Here is a 25,737-nt window from a genome sequence, read left to right on the forward strand (position 1 = left end):
GTCTTTTGGCAGTTCTAATGTATTCTAGTTTCTTATGATATGTCCAAACGATGAAAAGTACCCCCGACTCCTCCAACCAGTAACGCCACTCCTCTAATGCTAATTTGACGGCCAACAATTCTCTGTTACCAATGTCATAATTACGTTCTGCAGGAGATAAGCGATGTGAAAAAAATGCGCATGGGTGCATCTTGTCGTCTGAGGCAGCACGTTGGAAAAGAACTGCACCTACTCCCACCTCTGATGCGTCGACCTCCACCACGAACTGACGTGTGGGATCAAGGGCTATTAAGATGGGAGCCGAAACGAAGCGGCTCTTGAGGTTGGAAAATACAGTTTCAGCTATATTAGACCACCTGAACGCAGTACTGTGGGAGGTCAAGGCGGTCAGAGGTGAGACTAGTTGGCTGAAATTATGAATAAAACGTCGATAAAAATTGGCGAACCCCAGAAACAGCTGTAGGGCATTAGGGGAATCTGGACTTGGCCAATCTATCACAGCCTTAACCTTGTCAGGATCCATACGTATTCCCTCAGACGAGACGATGTACCCCAGGAAGGAAACAGACTGTGCATGGAATACGCATTTCTCTGCCTTGACAAAAAGACCATTCTCTAGTTATTTCTAAAGCACTCGTCTGACGTGTTGCACATTTTCCTGGAGAGATGAAGAAAAAATCAGTATGTCATCCAGGTAAACATATATAAACTGATCTAACATGTCTCTCAACACGTCATTCACGAGTGCTTGGAAAACCCCTGGCGAGTTGGAGAGCCCGAACGGCATCACCAAGTATTCAAAGTGCCCTCTAGGGGTGTTAAAGGTGGTTTTCCACTCATCCCCCTTCCTGATGCGCACCAAATAATAAGCGTTACGTAAATCCAATTTTTTGAAGACGGATGCTCCCTGTAACCTCTCAAACACTGAAGACATCAACGGCAAAGGATAGGTATTCTCTACCACGGTAATCAATACAAGGTCGCAGAGACCCATCCTTCTTACCAACAAAAAAGAATCTCGCCCCCGCTGGAGAAGAGGAAGTTCGGATGAACCTCGATGCCAAAGAATCAGAAATATATTTTTCCATGGCCTCCCTCTCCGGAATGGAAAGAGAGTAAAGTTTGCCTTTAGGCAGGGACTTACCTGGAACTAAATCTATGGCACAGTCATAGGGACGATGCGGAGGGAGAGAAGCAGCACGGGACTTACTGAACACTTCCTTCAGGTCCAGGTACTCTGCGGGCACGTTTGACAAAAACGTGGTCACCTCTTGTAAGACAGAAACAGACACAGCAGGACAAGCAGAAACCAGACAAGACTCACGACAACTTTTACTCCACAAGGTGACAGTGTTGGAATCCCAATCCACTCGTGGGTTGTGCCTGACCTGCTAGGGATGACCTAATACAACGGGTGCCACCGGGGAGTCCATGAGGAGAAGGGATAGGGTTTCGGTGTGATTGCCAGATGTGAGGAGAGTTATGGGTTCATTGGTGTGGTTGACGTGCGGCAGTTCCTTGCCATTGAGTGTGCTGACATGGATCTGACGAGACAGGGGAGGGACGGGAAGGTTCAGGTGATGTGCAAGGTCAGTGTCAATGAAATTTACTTTCGGCTCCAGAATCCATAAGGAGTTTCACCGGAAGGAGAGTTGACGATGTAGTTGAGGACTTCCCAGCAGAGATCCCACACGATAGTAGCCTCAAACTTACCATCGGGCTGGCTCTTTTACCAGACATGTGCGTAGGAGATGACCTCCGCCTCTCTCTCTCCTCCCGGGACAGTCGAGCTCTACCCACCTGCATGGGTTAGTGATTGGTGACAGGACCGACCATGTTCTCTCGACTCGAGTTACCACTCTCTGGGATGCTGAGAGGGAGTGTGTGACTGGTCTGCGCCCCCAAGCGGTTAATCAGAGTGTCCACACGGAGCGCCAAGTTGATGAGCCCGTTGAGACTGGTTGGCAACTCGAGGAGGAAGATCTCCTTGTGAACACGGTCGGCCAGCCCATGCAGGAGTCTATCCCACTGCGCCTCCTCGTTCCACTGGCACGCGGCCGCAAAGGTGCGAAACTTGATGGAATAATCAGCCACGGATAGATCTTCTTGCCTGAGATCAGCAAGCTGACAGGCTGCTTCCTTGCCACACACTCTCGAACACTCTCGTCATCTCTTCCGAGAGGGAGTGGAACGAGGTGCAGCAAGGGTGGTGGTTTTCCCACATTGCCGTTCCCCACAAAGCGGCTCTACCGGAGAGTAGTGTAAGGGCAAATGCTACCTTGGACTCCTCCGTCTCGAAGGTGCGAGGCTGTAGGGAAAAGTGCATGGAACACATGGAACACTAGGAATATTCTGGAGAAATCTGGCTCACCAGAGTAACGTCCGGTGTTGACTATACTCTCCTTCTGCTGATCCATACGGGTGACACTGTGATGAATAAAGTCCTTGAGAGAAGTGGTACTCGCTGCTTCCATGTCCGGTCAGAGCGTTCTGTAATGGTATCAAGGAGGTGAGGAAGCAAGTGCGAGTTATAACATTTATTAAATAACAAAACAAACAATGAACACGAAGACAGGAGGTACGGTGAATCTTGAAGGTCTGAGAGATATCCGGGAAGAGACAAAGCTCAAGGGTGATCCAAGGTGTGATGGTGAGTTGGCAGCAGGAGAGCGTGACACAGGAACTGCGGGGGAAGAGCCGTGAAGGTGAGTGGTGAGATCCGGGGATGAAGAGGAGATGACGGGAATCCAACGATAAGAAGAACATAAACAGGAACGAGAGAAACACAACGCTCTGACAAACACAAGACGAAAGACAGGGCAATATGTAGGGAAAGGGTAACGAGTAGCAGCTGGTGATCATGAATAATTAGCGGAGACGCCCACAAGAAACAATCAGTGCTGACGCAAGACACACACTCACTCCACCCACATGGTTTACCAACCGTGACAAACTGTGACTTGAATCTTTAATAGTTACTCTCTTATTTTTTCCCATTATAAAATACACATAAAAACTATTTTTTTCAAACAACATATGAGGACAGGATAAGGCTCATTAATATTCACTTGAAAAATGAACAGAAATTATAGTCTCACACTCTGTAGGAATTATTTATCCTTGTTTTAGTATGTTTTCACATAATACATATGTGTTGAAGATTTTAGGGTTTTCATGTAAGGTATTTTTATGGTATTAAAATGAACTCTGTCAATCAGAAGTGGGCCTGAACTTTAGACTGGATCTGTTAATAGTTTCATGGATTAAGATTCTCTTTCTGATTGTGAAGTTGCTGCTGATCTGAGCTGTAGATCCTGAACTGAAAGACTGAAGAGTGTCATTGTTCTCTACAGGTTGAGTGATTGTGGAGTCACAGATGAAGGTTGTGCTGCTCTGGGTTTAGCTCTGAGATCAAACCCCTCACACCTGAGAGAACTGAATCTGACTGGAAATAAACTAGGACCGTCAGGAGTGAATCTGTTCTCTAATCTGAAGGATGATCCACATTATAAACTGGAGACGCTTGAGTGAGTAGTGATGATTAAAAATGTTTGACCTTTAAATGAAAAGTAAATATAGTTTCTTATTCTTAGGTTATGTTCTTGGTAATTGTGACTAACATGTTTTAAAAGAGTTTGATTCTGTTTTAAGTTAAGTATCTTGATGTGTTTTATTTATAATACAGTGATTCACTTGTGAAAAATAAATAAACTTGTATTTGAAATACATTTATTCCTGCTAAGTATAGTACAAATTCATTTACGTATTAATTCACTTAATAAAAGCACCCTACAATTGTACTTTTAGGATAGTAAACTGAATTGGAAGTTAATTCTGCAAGACAGTATTTTCAGGATAAGAGATTGACTAAAAATGATCTCCTAAAACTTACTGCAGATTCTGGAAGATGAATTCTTCAAACAGTGGTATAAAAGGATGTGATGCTGGTCCTTCAAGAGTCACTCTTAACTTATCTGTCCATAAAGCTTATAAAAAAATCTTAATGTATTTCCCAACACATCAGCATGTGATTCTTATTAAGTGAGGGTAATTTTTTTGGATTTTTGACCCAAGCAAAGTCTCTGAGAACCTGACAGCTTGTAATTCTGGAGACTCCAGGAATGCTGGAGTTCTGAAAAAATGCTGGCGCTGGAGACTAAATGTTTCCTGGTGGTTTTACACCTTACTCTTTATATTAATTCTTAATTATGTTGCTGTTAACGTGTCTTTTCTTATCTACCTGTTTTTTTCTGACCCTGCTGACCCAGTGAGCATTTCACTGTCCAGTGATCATGCCCGGGGACGGACTGTAAGGGAAAAACAGCCCTAGATTTTCTCCCAAAAAGGCCCACCACAACTACAAAGAGTCACTTCTATCTCACAATATTACAACATTCCTGTCACATTATTGGCAAACAACGTCTCGGTTATGCATGTAACCCTCGTTCCCTGGAGGAGGGAATGGAGATGTTACGTCAGTAACTGAAAAATTGGGATCTCGCTAGAGAGACGAATCGCCTTTGAGTGTTAACAAAACAAGCCAATGAATATTGGTGTGCGTGATTAGCACCCACAGTGCCGGTATAAAAGGAGAGCGCGTGCAGTCGCACATTCAGCACATTTTCGCTGAGGAGCCGAGACGGTGTGCCTCGGCCGTACAGCAGTGGTACAGCAACTGTGGCAACGGAATGGAACATATGTAACTGAAACATTCCCTTTCAGTTAGTCACGTTCAAAGTTACGTCAGTGACTGACGAATTGGGATCCGTATGGAAAATGCCAATATTGCTGACCCTCTCCAGTGCCCTGTGAAGGCCAGCAAGTCCCCCAACACCAGTTGGAGCGGACGATAGGTCAGGGCTTAGGCAGAGGAACCCACAAATGCTGTTCTGTACAGTGAGAATTGGATAACACTGGGAAAGTACCCAAGTAGGGGAATGCTACGGAACCACATCCTGCGCATATGAGGTAACGTGAAAATTACACATATGGACTGGCCATAGGACATTGCTACATAAGTCCCTGCAGTAGACTCAGCCCACCTGGGGTGAGATCACTACGCAATGGAGACGGCAGAGAGATCTCTGCCAGGGAAAGACACAGGCTCACCGTGAGGGAAGCCGTACCATGGAAGCATACACATGTGGGATCACCCGAAGGGGGAATCACTACACAGGGGCACCTAGCCCAGCACAAGGGCTGACCTTGGTCATAAACACGAGGGCTGGACCTGGCGTCTGGCACTCCACCACGCCTGACTGCCGAGGGTGCGGGAGGAACTTCAACAGGGTTCGCCAAGAGGAAAACTGAACTGAGAAGCACTTAAGCACACGTATCCAGTCCTTCAAGGGGAATGGTGCAGCAAGCATGATTGAAACCGAGCCGGTCCAGCATTACAGGCCATCTGAGGCGAGTACGGGTGAGAATACAGGCTCTACATGGAGATTATATAATCTCGCAAACGTGTTATGTGTCACCCAGCTGGCAGCTCTACAGATGTCTGTTATCGAGGCGTCTTGTGCCAAAGCCCAGTAGGAAGCCACAGCTCTTGTAGAGTGTGCTCTCACACCAAGGGAGCATGCTAAGCGATGGGCCTGATATGCTAAGACTATAGCCTCCACTATCCAGTGGGCAAGTATTTGTTTGGAGACAGCCTTTCCCTTCTGCTGTCCTCCGAAGAAGACAAAGAGCTGGTCTGAGGTCCTGAAGCTCTGCATGCAGTCAACGTAAATGCGCAAGCCGCGAACGGGATAGAGCAAAGCGATGGCTGGGTCTGCCTCTTCCCAGGGCAGCGCTTGCAAGTTCACCACCTGATCCCTGAAAGGCGTGGTGGGAACTTTGGGCAGGTATCCAGGCTGGAGTCTCAGAACAAAGTGAGAGCTGGCTGGCCCAAATTCAAGGCACGTATCATCGACCAAGTATGCCTGCAGGTCTCCGACCCTCTTGATCGAAGCCAGTGCAGTGAGGAACGCTGTCTTCAGTGACAGAAACTTAAGCTCTACTTGCTGCAGAGGCTCGAAGGGCTCCTGCTTTAAGGCTGTCAAGACCAAGGGGAGATCCTAAGAGGGTACCAGATGAGGACGCGGAGGGTTCAGCCTCCTTTCCCCCCTAAGGAACTTGATGACCAGGTTGTGCTTCCCAACAGACTTGCCGTCTACTGTATCGTGACTATTAAGCACAACCACGATCGGGCATCTACGGGGGTCTTCCCAGGGGGGAAGAACACCAATCGTCAAACTGGTTCCACTTCGGAGCATAGGTGTGCCTCGTAGAGGATGCTCGAGCTGAAATGATGAGGTTTACTACCGCTGGAGGTAAACCACCTAGAACCTCCGCGTCCCATGCAGAGACCACACGTGGAGATTCCACAGGTCTGGGCACGGGTGCCAGAGGGTGCCCCTTCTCTGAGAAAGGAGATCCTTCCTCAGAGGAATACGCCAAGGAGGGGCTGTCGTGAGAGCTCATCAGCTGCACGATTGAGCTCGCCTCGGACATGAATGGCACGAAGTGACCTCAGATGCTTCTGACTCCAAAGGAGGAGATGGCGGGCGAGTTGCATCGCAATTCGCATCACAAGCTTTATCATAATAGCGTGCTCAACTGGGGGGATCTCAACATACCCCTTAGCCGCCCTGCCGTCGAGGGTAGTGAGGACGGAGGTGGCACTAGATCTGTTTCGGGCAGAAAAAGGTGCCCTCCAGGACCTAGTGACCTCCTCATGCACTTCCGGGAAGAATGGAACCGGAGGTGGCTGCCGACGATCTGCGTGCGGCACCCCCAAGAACCATTCATCCAGCCTTGAATGTTCTGGAAATGGAGTGGCCTTTCATGGCAACCCCACGCTCTCTGCGGCCCGGGCAAGCATAGCAGTTGGCTCTGGATCTGACTCGGGCAATGCCACTCTCCCATAAGGAGGCAACGCAGCCAAATCCTCATCTCCAGAGACTAGCTCGTCCCCCGATGCAGTAATAAGCATCAGGTTATCTGCTGGCGGGCCGGATGAAGTGCTGGGTCCTGCCCTGTACGAGGCACCAGCATCCACATCGCGGTACAAGCTGAATGTGTGACTGCACGCACTCTCCTTTTATACCTGCGCTACGGGGCGGGGTGCGCGATGAAAATCTCGCACTCCAATATTCATTGGTTTGTTTTGTTAACACTCTAAGATGATTTGTCTCTCTAGCGAGATCCCAATTCGTCAGTCATTGACGTAACGTTGAATGTGACTGACTGAAAGGGAACATCACAAAACCCACGGTGATACTGCTGACATAAACAATAGAAACCATCACGGAAATTATATTGATTTCCAATACAAATACCACTACAAACCATCAACTTTTAACCATTAAAACTATTAAATAATGCTATCATGTAGTGTGTTTTGGGACATATTACATTAGGATTTAGTGGTTTTAACAAAAGCCACCAACAGGCACCATTACAGTTTCCATTAAAACCAATACAATTTCATTATAAACAATAAAACCATTACAAATTATGTATTATTGTATGAACTAAAATACTTAATCTATAGAAAAAGAGCAAAACAGAAAATGTATAATATGACAATCATAAGCATAAACCTAGAATCTACAGTAGAAACCTGAAACAACAGAATTCTTCAATTTGAGTATTCACATATCTATCTCGCTCTCTCTCTGTGTGTCGCGTGTGTGTCATGTTAATCAAACCTTATCACCTTATAGGCAATTTAATTTTCTCGATTTTCTGAATAGGCCTAGATCTCAAATGTAACTCATGGCAGAATCGCTGCTGTCTCTTTATAAGTGAATGGAATATTCATGTCAGATAATGCAAAGTAATAAATAATAGCAGTGAACATTCAGACTAGGGGTATCTGGGATTTTAACTTGCTGGGATGCTGTAGAGACGAGGTCCAGCGTTTTTCTCCTTTAAACCAAGGGGCCAGATTACTAATCCATGTTCACACACCTTTTACATCTTCTCACTCATTTTCCTTTTTATTGACAGAAATTAAGCATAATTAATTTTATTTGTTTTTAAAGATTTCATTAACAATCAAACTTGTGCAGATAATCTTATTGAGAAGGAAAACTTTGTTGTCAGTTGACGGCAGTATTACAACAAATAAACATCTCAATTGCATTGTCTGTAAATTTGCAACAAACAAATGTACAGAGGTCTTATTTTTTATTAGAGGCATACAGAATATTCTCAAAACAACTTAAGAGGACAGTTAAAAAGGGCTTATTAAAAATAAATAAATAAATAAACAGTTATTCCAAATTGTACCATAAAATAACCGGGTAACAGCAGGATTTTTTTAATTAAAATTTAAGAGATATAAAGACCTTTAAAAGACCTTCACTTCACATTTCAGATTTTAAGCAATTTTTCAAGAAAAGGGAAGAGTAAAAAGTATCAAATATTATATTAATTCAAACAATTGTTATTAATCAATTATTATATAAAATTACATAAATACTGTATATCTTAGTGTCTTATTTGTTTAGTTTTTATAACGCATTAGCTTTTTGTCAATCAACTGGTTCACATCTAAAAATATTTAGCAAAAATAGCAGACGGGTTTATTGAAAAATAAAATTTGTCCTCTGCCAGCAGCAGATGTCATTTTCGGAACTAGCAGACAGTTGCGACTTTCTAACGTGCAGGGCTCAAGTTTATTCAGTGAAATCATAGCCTTTTGAAGTATAATCTACATATTGCAATTGTTGTCTTTCTGTCCCCAAATTTAAGACCTCTTATAATTAAGACTTTCTGTACCATTTAAGAGTTTACATTGCCTTAAATTTAAATGATTTGACTGAAGACTTTTTAAGGACCAGTGTTGGGAAGGTTACTTTGGAAATGTAATAGGTTACAGATTACAAGTTACCCTGTTTAAAATGTAATAGTAGTGTAACTTTTTCAATTACTTTATTAAAGTAATGTAACTAATTACTTTTGAGTACTTTTTGATTACTTTTCTAAATTTATGAAAATTAAAGAATAATAAATAAAAGCATATACATAAACTTAAATACAGTTATCTAATAAGCATGTGACGTATTCTGTGTAATAAACACCTGAAACATTGGTGTTTTTTTGAAACGGCTGTCTCTGTATATGATGATAGTTTTCTCAAAATAAGTAAAGTGCACATGAAGTGACACAGAGCAGGTCTAGAAATTATGTTTATGTGCTCATGTACACCTATATTGAGATGGCAGAGGTTGAAAACACTGCGAGCTTCAGTAGGCCTATGTGTAGTAAATGAAACCATGTCTTTGCCATTAATTTACAGGAGGGGCGGACTGGGAAAAAAATTCAGACTGGAAAATTCAAACTCATACAAACAAATTCATGGACAAAACTATTTTTTGTATGGACCTGACATAAAAAAGGTTTAAATCTTTAATTTGGGTACATGCAAAATAATTAAAAGTTCTCTCCTGAACTTCACCTTCACTTCCATTTTTCTCTTCAGGCTCTTTATTTTGGCCTGTTATCCATCTCTCTCGTGACTTAAATACTCAAGATTGAACAAAACTATACCTTATAATACAATACTCTACAATACTACAAAATCTTTATAGAAAAATCCTAATACTGTACACGAGTCATGTTTTTCCCTTACAAAAATTAACCATGCTTTTATTAGCCTATATGAAAGTAAAATAACCTTGTTTTTTTTCGCAAATGGATTTGTATTTATTTTTAAATAAATACATTTGTAAAATAATTTTACATTTTTGGTTATCACAGTTAAACAACAGTAACCATTTTCTCTGGATTTATAGTTAAATATTAAAATGTTAATTTTCGTAAGGGTTGTGTTGTTGTCTGTCGTAGCTCCCCCTAAACCTATAAAAAAAAAAATCTGATTTTTTTTTTCAGCTAAATTACTACTGTAACATTACAACAGATAATAATGATGTCCTTTATATAGTATTTTGAGTGATGACTGATGAGCAACGTGCTGCTGCTTGAATAAATAAATAAAAAAACAAAGACAAAAAAGCATCTTTACAGATGAAACTGACCTAAAACCCTGAACAGGAGTTCTGCTTCTCTGCCCCAGCAGTCCACTCTATTCTCTCTCTCTATCTCTCTTTCTCTCTCTATCTCTCTCTCTCTCTCTCTCTCTATCTCTCTCTCACTCTCACTCTCTCTCTCTCTCTCTCTCTCTCTCTCTCTCTATCTCTCTCTCGCATTGATTACTCTGAGTCTGATCCAAACCGTTTGGCGGAGGCACAGAGAGCGCGCGAGTCATGACTAACAATTCATGATTTATTAGAGATTTAATTATCAAATGGCGGATTCGCAAATGATCGCTTTAGTACATTCGGCAGGCAATTATACAATAATGATATTAAATAGTGGGGCAAAATCGGCTGCCAGGCCACTGTAAATTTTCCCGGTTCTCCCGGTGTCCAGTCCGCGCTGGATTACCACAGACACGCAGAATGTGCAAGTCATATATTGCATTTTTGGGGCTTAATATTCACAGACACTAGTCCATGTCATGTTTTGATTCAAGTGTACTGACATACTTTTGATTTAGTCATCCAAAATGTGGCATATTCCGTCCGCGTTAGGCATTTCGTTTTTATGACTGGGCGAACCAGACTGTATTTCCGCATCCCGGAAATTATTAGGGCGGTATGTCTCAGAATAGTCAGTGCAATTTGGGAAAGAAATTAGTTAAATGTGGATGTGTGTAAATATTCAAATGTAATCCCCTTTGTAATCGTAAAAAAATTCATAAGTAACTGTAATTTAATTACTCATTTTTTCTTAGTAACTGTAACTAATTACAGTTACAATAATTTTGTAATTAAATTACGTAACGCCGTTACATGTAACTAGTTACGCCCCAACACTGTTAAGGACCCACGGAAACCCTAAGAACATAGCTAAGTTCAAACATTTCTGTCATGCATTTGGCAAACAGCTTTTGTTGACAATGCATTTTACCTTTGAAATTTGAGACAAGTGCAACTCTGGCATCCCCATTGTTTGTGCGTAGTGGTGTGATGGCGATTTAAATAACAGATTTCCAAACACTCCAAACATATAATTCAAGTCAAGTCACCTTAGTTTATATAGCACTTTGAACGAAAAAGATTGCTTCAAAGCAACTGAACAACATTAATTAGGAAAACAGTTTGTCAATAATGCAAAATGACATTTAAAGGCAGTTCATCATTGAATTCAGTGATGTCATCTCTGTTCAGTTTAAATAGTGTCTGTGCAATCATTTTGCAATCAGGTCAACGATATCGCTGTAAATGAAGTGATCCCAACTAAGCTAGCCACAGGCGACAGCGTTTTAGCACATCAGATCTCTTCTGGAAGCTGATTCCAACTGCGGGCTGCATAGTAACTAAAGGCAGACTCCCCTTGTTTTGTGTGAACCCTTGGTATTTCTAACTCGATCCTAGTGATCTGAGTGGTCTGTTAGGTTTATATTCAGTGAGCATATCTGCAATATATTTCGTTCCTAGGTCATTTAGTGACTTATATACAAGTAAAAGTACTTTAAAATCAATCCTAAATGTAACTGGAAGCCAGTGTAAGGACCTGAGGACTGGTGTGATATGCTCAGATTTTCTGTTTCTAGTCAGAACCCTGGCAGCAGCGTTCTGGATGACCTGCAGCTGTCTAATGGTCTTTTTGGGAAGGCCGGTGAGGAGCCAATTACAATAGTCCAACCTGCTGAAGGCATGAACAAGTTTCTCTAAGTCTTGGCTGGAAACAAAACATCTAATTCTTGCAATGTTTTTTAAATGATAGTATGCTGATTTAGTTACTGCTTTGACATGACTACTGAAACTAAGGTCTGTCTCCAGAATCACACCAAGATTCCTTACTTGATTTTTAGTCGTTTGACCCCTAGAGTCAAGGTATGCATTCAACTTGAAAACTTCATCTTTGTTTCCAAATGCAATGACTTCAGTTTTTTCCTTGTTTAACTGAAGAAAGTTCTGGCACATCCAACTATTAATTTCATCAATGCATTGGCAGAGGGAGTCAATGGGGCTGTAGTCATTTGGAGATAAGGCTAGGTAAATTTGGGTATCATCAGCATAGCTGTGATAGGCAATTTTGTTCTTTCTCATTATTTGACTTAGTGGAAGCATATACAGGCTAAACAAGAGCGGTGCAAGAATTGAGCCTTGTGGGACTCCGCATGTCATGGACGTCCACTTAGACTTATGCTCTCCTATACTCACATAATAGCCTCTCCCTTCTAAGTATGATCTATACCATTTAAGTACCATCCCAGAAAGCCCGAACCCAGTTTTCCAGTCTCTCTTGTAGTATGTTATGATCGACAGTGTCAAACGCAGCACTGAGATCTAGCAATACCAGCACCGATATTTTGCCAGAGTCACAATTTAAGCGAATATCATTTATTATCTTAATGAGTGCTGTGTCTGTGCTGTGATGCGGTCGGAAACCAGATTGAAAATTGTCCAGGTATCCATTTGAGTTTAAGTATTTGTTCAGCTGATTAAAAACTACCTTTTCTATAATTTTGCCTATAAAAGAAAGATTAGATATTGGTCTATAATTGCTCAAAATTGTGTTATCAAGATTGCTCTTTTTCAGGAGGGGCTAAACAACTGCAGTTTTTAGGGAGTTTCGAAATGTCCCAGAAAGAAGTGAGGCATTCACCACTTCTAAGAGATCTGCTTCTAAGCAGTTAAGCACACTTTTGAAAAAAGATGTGGGAAGTGTGTCAAGACAACAGGTTGACGATTTTAGTTGCTGCACTATGTCTTCCAGAATTTTGCTATCAATTGTTTCAAAAATAGACATAGTATCTTTTTGATATTGTGGACGAATCTGTCTAACCTCTGCATTACTTGAGGATGTGCTAATCGCCTTCCTGATATTGATGATCTTCTCAGAAAAGAAGGAAGCAAACTCATTGCATTTGCTGTCTGATAGCATTTCACTGGGAATCTGACTTGGCGGGTTTGTCAGTCTCTCAACAGTGGCAAAAAGAGTATGAGTGTTATTTAAGTTACTGTTTATAAGGTTTGAGAAGAAATTCTGTCTAGCTGTGGCTAGTTTCACATTAAAAGCATGAAGACTGTCTTTATAGATGCTATAGTGAATTTCAATTTTCGTCTTCCTCCACATCCGCTCGGCTTTTCTGCATTGTCTTTTCATAGTCTGAACTGCTGTTAATCTTCTCCAAACTGATTTCTGTCTGTTTGTTTTCTTACTGATTATTATTGGTGCAATATCATCAATAACATTCTTAACTTTTGAGTTGAAGGAATCAAGTAGAGTATCAACAGAGTCTGCAGAAATGCTTGGTGTTAAAGATATAGCCTCCATAAATAGTACACTTGTGTTCTCGTTTATGCATCTCCTTCTGACAGAGACAGATCTAGATTCAGTGGTAGCAGAGATCAATATATCAAAGAAAATACAGAAGTGATCAGATAGTGCTATGTCCTTAGTAACAATGGATGAAATGTTTAGACCCCTACTGATGATTAAGTCTAGAGTGTGTCCACCTTTGTGTGTGGGTCCATGCACATGCTGAATCAGGTTCAAAGTGTTTAGAACCGTTATCATTTCTTTTGTAGTTTTGTTTTCTGCATTATCTATGTGAATATTAAAATCCCCTGCAATTGCAAAACAGTCAAAATCTGAGGAAATTATTGATAACATTTCTGTGACCTCTTCAACAAAGGCTGGAGAGTATTTTGGAGGCCTGTAAATAATAATAAACAGAATGCGTGGGGCACCTTTCAGCAAAATCCCTAGATATTCGAAAGACAGGTACTGACCAAATGACACTTGGTTGCATTGATAGACATCCTTAAATAGAGCAGCTACACCCATACCTCTCCTAATAGCCCTGCAAACACTCATGTAAGTGAAGTAGGAGGGGCTGCTTCATTTAGGATTGTTGCACTGCAGCTGTCTTCTAGCCATGTTTCATTTAGAAATATAAAATCCAAATTGTTTGTGTTTATAAAGTCATTGATTAGAAATGATTTATTTTTTAGGGAGCGAATGTTTAAAAGTGCTAACTTGATGGCAGTGCTTTGTGTCTTTACATCAATCTTAGTTTGATGCATAATAGGCCGCAGATTAGATGAGTTTGCCCTTCGGCTTGAGAAGGCCTTAGACTTTCTATCACGTGATAAAACTGAAATAGAGAAAGCTACAGGCACACTGGGTTCCCGCTTGTTCTGTAAGCATTTGTGAATGTTGCTGCTATTATAGCAGGGACCCAACACATATCACTCAGAGCTGCTATCAGTTGTTTTTGGTTCACCTTCAGCAGACAGAGGGTTTGGGCCCTGGCGTTGTGGCAGCGGTTGGAGAGCTCTCATAGCAACAGGGCCCACAGGCTTTTGGTTTTTTTGTTGATATCTGCGGGCTAGCAGCGAATGAGTGGGAGAGTTTAGTCCCAGCATACACCATTTCCTCCATTTTCTGTGAGAAGCACAGAAGTGGAGATGCTGGAGAGAGGGATAATATGTCTGGTGAGATGGGCTGTGTCTCTGGTGTTTCCGGTGGCTGTGATGTGTTGTCCTGGCTTCCCTGGCTGTTTTCCAGAAAGTCGTCCTTGGGTGGTGAATCTTGTAGCTGTTTTGATACATCACAGTCTTTCTGTGAGGAGCTCTGTGGGCAGGGCTCAGCCGGGATAGTGTCTATCAGCAGTGCTTGTTTTGGCTGCGTGGTGTTATCAGTGTCCTTGTGGGATATGTCAACCACATGATGACTCGGACCCGGTGTGTGTGTGCTGAATGGATTGACACACTCTGCTGAAGGATGATGGAGGGAGAAGTAGATATTGTCCTTAAACACTCTAGCACCAAGTTTGTTTGGGTGGAGGCCATCCGGTTTAAACAGTTGTCTATGGCCCCAGAAAAGATTGAAGTTGTCGATGAAATTCACTCCTTTTATATTACAAGATCTTTGTAGCCATGTGTTCAGCCCAAGCATCCGTGAAAACATATTTGTTCCCCTTGCTGGGAGTGGTCCACTGATGAATGACTGAACTTTGAGTCTTTTAAGTGTTTCAAAGAGTTCACTGAAGTCCTTCTTAAGGAGTTCTGATTGCTCTTTCCGGATATCATTCTTTCCCACATGGATGATGATTCGATTTGCAGTCTTGTGCTTCATCAGAATGTTCTTAAGTTCCTTGTTCACATCAGAGACCGTTGCTTGAGGAAGGCAGCATGTTGATGTAGTCCTGCTACTAATGTTTCTGATAACAGAGTCACCCACTTTCAGAGTCCTGGGCTCGGCTGCACTCTGAGTTGAATGCCGCGGTCTGCTCGACCTTGAGCGCCTGTTAGTAGCAATGTTAGCTGCTGGCTGAACAGATCCATGGTTAAACACATTTGGAGATTCCTCACCCACATTCATTAATGCTTCAAATCTGTTTTCCAGATGTATAGGGGTGGTAGAATACCAGTATTTACAAGCCTTGTCATAGTCGAATAATAATAATAATAATAATAATACATTTTATTTATATTGCACTTTACACATGAAGAACACATCTCAAAGTGCTACAGGTGCACAGATAAAATAACGGAACATAAAAACAGTCAAAAACAGCATTAAAACAGAATTATATTAAGAAAATGCAATACAAAATAAGTGAGTCTTTAAATTATTTTTAAAAACCTCAATAGATTGTGGCGTCCTTAGGTGGTTGGGGAGGGTATTCCACAGTCGAGGTGCAGCCACCTGGAAGGCCCTATCTCCCATAGTGCGGAGTTTGGACTTGGGGACCTGGAGTTGGTGGCTATCAGAGGAACGGAGATGTCGGGTTGGGTTTTGCCTATTGATGAGGTCTTGGAGGGAATCTGAGGTAGAGGAAGCTATGGCAGCAATACGAGAAACTCGTGACAATCTGATACCTCGTGTTCCTTTGGGTCTTGCTCCCTGTTTGTGCCATCGATTAGTGTGGCGATCAGTTTTGGCTTGTTCCTCTACACTTGGTATAACCTGTTGAGATTCAGAAGATTCATGGGACTCACCGGCTATATGCTGAGGGGGTCCATGACTACGGTCTGCTGAGTGTTCTGTCTGTTTTGGAAGTCCAGAAAGTAACTTTGTTTCAAGAATCACAATCCTTTGTAGAAGTTTGCAGCAGTTCATGCAAAAAGTAGATGCAATAGGAGGCATTTTCTCTCTCTTCTGTTTGAATGTAGGCAGTTGTTATCCTGTCTCCGGAATATAAGCTGCTGGCAGTGGGAGGCAAAGTCTTCTTTTTGTAGTATTATTCCAGTCCCAATGTTTTTATTTTTAGCGTTTGTGCCAAAAAATATGTTGTTTGAGCACTGTGCTGATCTGTTGAAGTAAAAATCTTAGAAAAATCTGAGAAAAGTACAGAAATAAGAAGCAAAGCGCAGAGCAGTAAGCTAGAACATCCGAATGACCTATAAATATTATTTTAATATCTAAAAAACCAAAGCAGTTGGTGGGGGCCAACTTCACAGAGGTCAAAAAAAGTACTGTGAAATTTCTAATGGAAATGTTGCTTTTGTCTTCATTAGATTATTTCCAAACTGCCTACATAATTTCAGTTATGATAATTTTAATTAAATAAAAAAAATTGGGAAAGATGAAGATGTTACAAATGTGTTCATAAAAAATTGAGGATTTTAAAAATCTCATAAAAAATAAATGATTGAATTTTTGTCCGAATATTTAAATAATCAAACATCAGTTGCTCTGAGGTACAACAGTTTTGTTCGGATAGATAGATTTATAAAAAAATGCTAATTTGTTCCACAATTAAACATCTACTGTGTTTTGCTCTGGGACATTCAAGTGATCATTTTGTTGTGGCCCTGAAGCTGTTTTCATTAGCAAAGTAAAAAGATAGAACTTAACTGGCAATATTGCTTCTAAAATGTGTTTTATTGATCTGTATCAGACTCACAATCATGCTGTTGATCTGAATATCAGCAATTTTGATTACCAACAGCTTTGAACTACAGACAAATCACTGCCATGATGATATTTGAACAACAGTACTCTTGGTCACATTATATTACTTAATTATTTGATAAACATGTGTTAACTTATTTTATTACCATTTTCCTCTTTATGTTGTAACCAGTTTTTTTTATATTTCAGTCATAACTTTCAACTGATCCAAAGAATGCTTAAATCAAATCTGAGGAAGAAGAGTGAGTGTATGTATGAAGGAACAGCGATGCAGAGAAACCCAACTCTCCTGAATGAGATCTACACAGAGCTCTACATCACAGAGAGTGAGAGTGGAGAGATCAATAATGATCATGAGGTGAGACAGATTGAGACACACTCCAGGAGAGCAGCAACAGAGGACACAGCCATCAAATGCAGTGAAATCTTTAGAGCTTTACCTGGACAAGACAAAGCCATCAGAACTGTGATGACGAAGGGAGTCGCTGGCATTGGAAAAACAGTCTCTGTGCAGAAGTTGATCCTGGACTGGGCTGAAGGGAAAGAGAATCAGGACGTCCAGCTCATATTTCCACTTCCTTTCAGAGAAATCAACCTGATGAAGGACAAAACACTCAGTCTTTCTGATCTTCTTCATGTGTTTTTCCCTGAAACAAAAGAAATGGAATTATCCAGTAATGAATATAAAGTGCTGTTCATCTTTGATGGTCTGGATGAGTGCCGTCTGTCTCTGGACTTTAAGAGTAAAGTGAAACTGTGTAATATATCTGAATCAGTCTCAGTAGACGTGCTGCTCATGAACCTCATTGTAGGGAATCTGCTTCCCTCTGCTCTAATCTGGATCACCTCCAGACCAGCAGCAGCTGATCTCGTCCCCTCTGAGTGTGTCCATCGAGTGACAGAGGTACAAGGCTTCAATGATCCACAGAAAGAGGAATACTTCAGGAAGAGAATCAGTGATCAGAGTCTGGCCGACAGGATCATCTCACACCTGAAGTCATCAAGGAGCCTCTACATCATGTGCCACATCCCAGTGTTCTGCTGGATCTCAGCCGCTGTTCTGGAGAAGATGTTGAGTCGAGCAGAGAGTGGAGAGATTCCCACGACTCTCACTCAGATGTACACACACTTCCTGATCCTTCAGACCAACATCAAACATGAGAAGGACTATGAGAAGACAGTCAAAGATGAAGATATGATCCTCAAACTGGGGAAACTGGCTTTTCAGCAGCTTGTGAAAGGAAACCTGACCTTCTATGAGGAAGACCTGAGAGAGTGTGGCATTGATGAGACAGAAGCAGCAGTGTACTTAGGATTGTGCCCTCAGATCTTCAGAGAGGAGTCGGGCTTGTTTCAAGGGAAAGTCTTCTACTTTGTTCACCTGAGCATCCAGGAACATCTAGCAGCTCTATATGCACATCTCTCCTTTACAAAGAACTACAGAAATGTGTTTGACCAAACTGAACAAAGTCTCTTTACCAACGTTTTAAATCGGAAGAAATATAAGTCCATATCTCATTTGCATCAGAGAGCTGTAGATGAAGCTTTACGAAGTAAAAATGGACATCTGGACCTTTTCCTGCGTTTTCTTCTGGGTCTTTCATTGGAGTCAAATCAGACTCTCTTACGAGAACTACTGACACAGACAAGAAGCGGCTCCTACAACAAAGAGGAAACACTTGAGTTCATTAAACAGAAGATCAGGAGGAATCACTCTTCAGAGAGATGCATCAATCTGTTCCACTGTCTGAATGAACTGGAAGATAATTCACTGATGCAGGAGATCCAGGATTATCTGTCATCTGGAAGAATAAGAGAAACCAAACTATCCTCTTCACAGTGGACAGCTCTGGTTTATGTGTTACTGATATCAGAGCAGAAGATGGATGAGTTTAATCTGAGACAGTGTATCGGAGCCCGAAATACAGCAGATGAAGTTCTTCAGAAGCTGCTGCCTGTGATTAAAGAATCCAGATCAGTTCAGTAAGTCACACTGACAACAATCACTACACTGATAAAACATGATCACATTTAGCACTTTAGCATGTACTTTCTTGCCAAAGCAGTAAAAGGAGGAATCATATATCATTTATTTGAGTGTTTCCTGAACTGAGAGACTGAAGAGTGTCATTGTTCTCTACAGATTGAGTGATTGTGGAGTCACAGATGAAGGTTGTGCTTCTCTGGCTTCAGCTCTGAGATCAAACTCCTCACACCTGAGAAAACTGGATCTGACTGGAAATAAACTAGGAGCATCAGGAGTGAAGCTGCTCTCTGATGTTCTACAGAATTCTCGCTGTAAACTGGAGAAACTGAGGTAAGATCATTTATCAGACACTGTAAAGTATACTGTATGTGAAGTGCAAAATAAATTAGTTTTGAAAACAAAATTAAAAATACAAAACTTCTTCTTCTTTCATGTGTCGTCATCAAATGTCCAGCTCAGTAGAACTCAGCCACGTTCTCATCTCAGGTCCCACGTCGAAGAGGCCGGCCTCCGACAGTGGTTTATACAGTGGACAGGTGGTGATTATGTGCTCAGCGGTCTGCTCTGGCTCCCCACACTCACACACTGCTCTGTCCTCCAGGCCCCACTTCCTCATCGATGCTTTGTAATGTCCAACCCCAGTTCGCAGGCGGTTTAGCAGAGTCCATTGCCGGCGTGGCAGATCCTCTCCTTCAAGAGCGCCTCCAGGGTCATAGATGTAACGTTTTTCAGGTGGTAAGCTGCTGCAACTGTCTTGCCGATGCTGAGCTGTAAATGCCACTCACGCAGGCAGGCTGCCAAGGTGTCCATGTCCTGGTTTAGGCTGGCCTGCATCTGCTCCCATGTTTGTCGTCTCGTCATAATGGCCAGGTCGTCAGCGTAACCATATTTCCGGGATGTTGTTTCCGGTAAGTCGTGGATGTAGATATTGAATAACATCGGTGCGAGGACAGAACCCTGCGGAACACCATTCCTCAGCCTTCTAAGCCTGCTGCATTGACCGTCACTGGTCTTTAAGGTGAAGCTGCGGTTCGTCACCATCTCAATGATGAACTTCACCATGTGCCGGTCGGGAATGATCTTTAGTAGCTTTAGGTGGAGTCCGCGGTGCCAGACGGTATCGTAAGCGGCTGTGAGATCAAGCAACACTACTCCAGCCTTCTGTTTTTCCTGAAAGCTGTCCTCAATGTCTTGGGTGAGCAGTGTCACCTGGTCAACCGTTGACTGACCGCGCCGGAAGCCAGCTTGTTCCCGTGGGAGTTGAGGGTCCACTATTGGCTCGATACGATTATAGATCAGCCTCTCCAGGGTTTTGAATGGGACGCAGAGCAGTGAGATGGGTCGGTAGGATTTGGGGTCTTCAGCAGGCTTGTTTGGTTTTGGAAGGGCTATGACAGCAGCGCGGCGCCATATCTTCGGGAGCTTGGACCTCCAAAGGCATGTCGAGTAGAATGAGCAGAGCCATACAGATGCTCTTACACTCTGGTGAGTCACAAACTCAGGGTGGATGTAATCATGTCCTGTTGCTTTCCCTTGTTTGGTCTTACTCAAGGCAGTCTGGAGTTCAGCTGTTGTAAATTCCCCTGACAAGTTGGCGTCCACACTAGCTGCTCTGCACAGGGAAGTCACCTGGTGTGATGTTGTGCGGGCAAAGTTCTTATCAGCATCAGGGAAACAGCTGTTCTTAAGGAGCTGGGATGCGATGGCATTTGCTGTTTTTGGGCACCGGGAGGTCGATGGTGTTCTACCTGTCAGCTGGTTTATTGTCCGCCACGCCTTAAGGCTGGAGTGGGTGAAGTCAATTGACTGAACTACTTCTGTCCACCTTGACCTTCGGGTGGCATCTAGCTTCTGCAGAAGTACCGTTGCAGATTCTTCCACTTCCTCCCTGGAGCTTGCCTGCTGGTGGACATGCAGGAGGTGGCTGCACTCTCCATCCCAGCCCGGGATGTAGTTTGTGTTAAAGCCACGGGGGATGGTTTTCCTTGCTGCCCCAAGGAGTACTCTGCAGTAGGCTGCATACCCAGCGTCCATGTCGGCGTTGTCTGGGTCTGGGAGACAGGATGATGTCTTTTCTGTCTCCTCAGTGAATGTCTGCCAATTTGCCTTATGAAAGTTCCATCTCCTGAAGGGTTTCCCTGCAACTGGCTGCACCAGGGATGGGACCTTTATGATGGACGGTCGGTGGTGTGAGCGGGGGAACCTATCCAGGACACGTCTCTCTGGCTTTTGAGCCATGTGCCACACAGCGAAAGCCAAGTCCGGGTTGATGTGGGTGTTCCAGCGTGCTGAAAAGAAGCTTGGAGGTTCTTTGGGGTCGAACAGTAGCAACGCATTGGCACTGGAGGCCCATTGGCTTAATGTCTCTCCATTTGGTGTAGTATGACTGTAACCCCAGTCTATGTGTTGGCAGTTAAAGTCCCCTGCATAGATGGCGGGTGCAGGTGCCGGTGGAAGTGATGTCATGGTCAGCATTGATGGTGGGGGCTTGTAGACATTGACAACCGTTGTGGTCTGCACCATGCTGTTTGCTGTGGGTACACCCCCAGCGTCCATGTCGGCGTTGTCTGGGTCTGGGAGACAGGATGATGTCTTTTCTGTCTCCTCAGTGAATGTCTGCCAATTTGCCTTATGAAAGTTCCATCTCCTGACGGGTTTCCCTGCAACTGGCTGCACCAGGGATGGGACCTTTATGATGGACGGTCGGTGGTGTGAGCGGGGGAACCTATCCAGGACACGTCTCTCTGGCTTTTGAGCCATGTGCCACACAGCGAAAGCCAAGTCCGGGTTGATGTGGGTGTTCCAGCGTGCTGAAAAGAAGCTTGGAGGTTCTTTGGGGTCGAACAGTAGCAACGCATTGGCACTGGAGGCCCATTGGCTTAATGTCTCTCCATTTGGTGTAGTATGACTGTAACCCCAGTCTATGTGTTGGCAGTTAAAGTCCCCTGCATAGATGGCGGGTGCAGGTGCCGGTGGAAGTGATGTCATGGTCAGCATTGATGGTGGGGGCTTGTAGACATTGACAACCGTTGTGGTCTGCACCATGCTGTTTGCTGTGGGTACACCCAGCAAGCTGGAAACCGGGCAGTTTGAGGATGTTATCACTGTCATGGTGTGTCTCCTGGAGGAGGACGGCTGCTACTTTGTAGGAGTCAGCGAGATGGTAGATGACTTCCATTTTGGAGGTGGTAAGGCCCTCTACATTAAGTTGGAACACCGACAGACCTTTTTACTCGATGGTCGGGATGGTCACTCGTCCTGACGCACCATGTCCCTTCGGTCTCTTGCACCTCGGTCTGCCAGCTAGATGATGACTGGTTGGCGACATTAGTTTCGCAAGCTGGTCTTGCACCATTTCTTGCTACTCACGGAGGAGGCCGCGTGAAGGCTGTCGTCATCTCCTCCAAAAAACAAAACAACAAATTATGACGACAGCCGCGTGAAGGCTGTCATCATCTCCTCCAAAAAACAAAACAACAAATTATGAACACAATGGCAAAGCTAAACACAAAACAAGTCAAAAAACACAATGACATATCAGACAAAAAAGAAAAGCTACACTCTTAGAAAAGATTGAAACTTATATGAACTTCTAGCTATCAAAAAGGATCAAAGTTGAACCTAAAGGTTCTATAATGATCCACTGGTCATTTGGCATTTATTTTTAGAACCTTTGTTGTGGTTTATATTAGAACCTAGCATCTTTCATGAACCTTTTCTAAGATGTACTTTAAATACTGAGACTAGACTAGACTGAGTACAGTTAGAACACCATTTGCTTGTTACATTAGTAAATTAGTAATTCACAATCTCCATATTAATGTGTTTACTCTTATTCCGTTACTAATTGTGATATCAGGTGCAGTTGTGGCCTCCATCAGTTTAACCAAAATGTTTGAAATAGTTGGCCTTGAGTTGATACAATGTGTTTCTTCTGTACTCATTAAACCTCATATATCTCTAAATTGGACAATAGAGGTCTGTAAGCTCAAATCTGCTCGGGAGCGGCTTATTGCATGTGGACAGAGTTAGATTGCATCTTTTAAGCAGAACTGATACTAAAAATCTGTCTGCTACCACTGCTACTTTATTAGTAGAGTATCCTACTGATACAGGGGCAATAATTTAAAACAATAATCATTAAAAAATAAATTATTTAAAGATAATATAATAATGTTGTATAGTCTTTAATAGTATAGACACATCCAGTTTTACTCACTGGAAGATTTATAAAATAATTACTTAATAATTGTATTTATTAAAGGCTTACACACAGATAGAGTCGTGCATTAATTTGAGTGATGACATATATTATGGGAGTGCAGGAGATCCAGATAACATGATCTTGACTCTTAAGAGACTGTAATTAATGCTGTCACATAACAAATCTGTTCAAATATAAAATTTAATTTGAAATATGAATTGCTAATTACTACATTAAAATAAAAATGTAAAGCCTGTACAAATATTAGAAGTCTGTGCAATAATGTAGTTTCCTGACATTCATCATCTGAACAGCATTTTCTTGACATGTTTCCGTCTTATTGTTTAGTTAACCTCAGTTATCATGAAAAAATTTCAGTTTTGTTAAAATGAGACCTTAAATAGATTATCACCATACTTTCTTCAACTAATTAATAACATTAATCCATTAAGGCAATTGTTTTCTAAATTATCTTTATATATGCAAATGAAGCATTAAATATACAAAAATATTTGAATTAAATTTCTAGAAGAGAAATCGGAAAATTGGATAAAGCCTGTTTCTGTTTTATTATCATTTTCATTTTGTTGACAGATTAGAGTTATAGATCTTTTGGAGGGGATTCCCGGCATTTCTTTTTATCACTCCATTACTCAGAAAAAACGGAATAAAATATTATGAATCAGACAAATGTTATATTTACAAACTCCACTGTTAAACCTTCAGTACATGCTAATGAGATTTCTGCCTCATTTGGTTATTGTTATTGAAGTCTACAGATACAAGTAGATAGAGTGTAATAATGTAGCTGGAAAAGTGAGATCATCTTATCGCCGTATATGTTTATCTTTCATTCATTTATCATCTCTGTTCTCTAGGCTGGACGTCTCTGAACCGTCTGAACTGAATCACCCACTCCCAGTGTGTCAGTCTTGTGTTCACATTGGTGATTCTGATCAGTGGGTTCAGGTGGAGCCATCAGTCTGTACAGATGAAGGAGGCTCAGTGTTCAGGATCAGCACTCCGGCGGGTCGATTCGAGTGCAGCAGGACCAGATTGCGATGGGTCTGTGCTGGTGATGTCACTCTACAGTACCGTGCAGTGGATGGACGTTTCCTCAGTGCAGAGCTGGAGAGGCTTCAGTGTGAGAGAATTGGACCTGTGATTGATGTGACAGTGATCTCAGGGAAACTGGAGGAGGCCCATCTGCCTCATTACGCCTGTTTAGCAGAGTCAGACCCCTCTCTAAAAGATGATATAAAGGTCCTCAGTGTTGAAGAAGAGGGAATGTTCTTGGAATCAGTGGAGTTGACTCGTTTTCATGCTAAAATACTCCAACCATATTTTTCTCCTAAAACAGTGCTAATGAAACTAGGGATAACAGTGAAAGTGCACTGTGATCTACTGATATTCATGACAAACAAAGACCCCATCATCCTCCATCTGTATTTTTTCCCAGTAGATTCAGTTTTTGAAGAAAAAATTAAAAAAGAGAGAAAAATGAGTAATCAAATAAATCTTTCAAGACCTGAAACCCCATTACAGATGAATAAACAACACAGTCTTGAGGTTCCTGGTGCTTTTGTCCAACCCAAAGAGATCAAGATAAGAGGAGACATCAAGCCAAACTTTTTTGAGGTCATACTTTCTGTGGCCGATGACATCGATATGACTCTCAGCCGAGTGGATGATAAGAAATCAGTCTGGACTGCAAAAGTTTGCAAAGCTTTGTTTCAAACTGGACAAAAGTCACCACAAGTAGCTGTCAACTTTGATAAGGTTACATTTTTTGATGAAAATTGGAGTGACTTTATTAAACACATTAAGAATGTTAGCGCCATTGCAGACAAACTGCGTCAGAAGAAAATAATTCATGAAGAATTATATACTGAAATCTCACTTCCGACTTCAACCAGTGAAGCCAGCATGAGGAAGATCTGTAGCGCAGTGCGTAAAGGTAGTGACACTGTAAAAAAAATGTTCATCTCCATTCTTCTGGCTGAAGAACCCAACCTTTTAAGTCACCTGCCTTCACCCGATTCTTAACCTTTTTTGCTTGATGATTCTACATTGTGTTTTACATTATTTGGGAAACTCAGGCGACCAATGTTCTCAAAAGCTCACCCTACTATGTGGACACTGAATAATGTAAAATATTTCACGTTTTATTTCTATACATTTTTTGTCAGTGTTACTGTATCATCCACTTTTTAGGTACATTTATAGTCTTATCTACTTTTATAAACTAAATGTGACATTGCAAAAAAAAATTGTCATGACTATAGTTAACTGGAAGGTAACAAGTGGTAGTAGCAATGTTTTTTAAATAAATACAAATAAACCTGCAGCTTTGTATCAAAAGATGAGTCATTGCAGTGATTATGATCAAAGAAATACATCCTAAACTAAAACTACCTTTAAAATCCTTACAAATGCAAATCTAGAAAGAGTTTAAATCTAATGAATGTAAATGTTATTTACAAAGACTCATTCCCCCAAAATGTCATTCATAACCAAGTAGCAGACAGGACACTGTTCATTCTGATGGCATGTTACCCGACCATCATTTGTTTGTATTACCAGCGTGAGGTTTGCAACACTTGTGTATGAGAAAGAGTTA

At 42.0% G+C, this 25,737-nt stretch overlaps 1 protein-coding gene across 9 annotated transcripts in view; it reads left to right on the forward strand.

Moving 5' to 3' along the window:
* Window positions 1–25,437, forward strand: part of LOC132144948 (NACHT, LRR and PYD domains-containing protein 1b allele 2-like) — a 173,491-nt gene extending 148,054 nt beyond the window's left edge. For 5 of the 9 annotated variants that reach the window (XM_059555545.1, XM_059555547.1, XM_059555546.1 and 2 more), the window contains 4 exons: window positions 3,354–3,527; window positions 17,116–18,909; window positions 19,070–19,243; window positions 23,996–25,430. In XM_059555545.1, coding sequence (XP_059411528.1) covers window positions 3,354–3,527; window positions 17,116–18,909; window positions 19,070–19,243; window positions 23,996–25,163 — 3,310 coding nt within the window. In that variant the 3' untranslated portion in view covers window positions 25,164–25,430. Of the gene's footprint in view, window positions 1–3,353; window positions 3,528–17,115; window positions 18,910–19,069; window positions 19,244–23,995 lie in introns of all 9 variants that reach the window. The other 4 variants (XM_059555550.1, XM_059555552.1, XM_059555551.1 and 1 more) reach the window with 2 other exon arrangements.
* Window positions 25,438–25,737: the final 300 nt, after the last annotated feature.

The sequence above is a fragment of the Carassius carassius genome, chromosome 8 (assembly GCF_963082965.1).
Source record: "Carassius carassius chromosome 8, fCarCar2.1, whole genome shotgun sequence".
Lineage (NCBI taxonomy): Eukaryota > Metazoa > Chordata > Actinopteri > Cypriniformes > Cyprinidae > Carassius > Carassius carassius.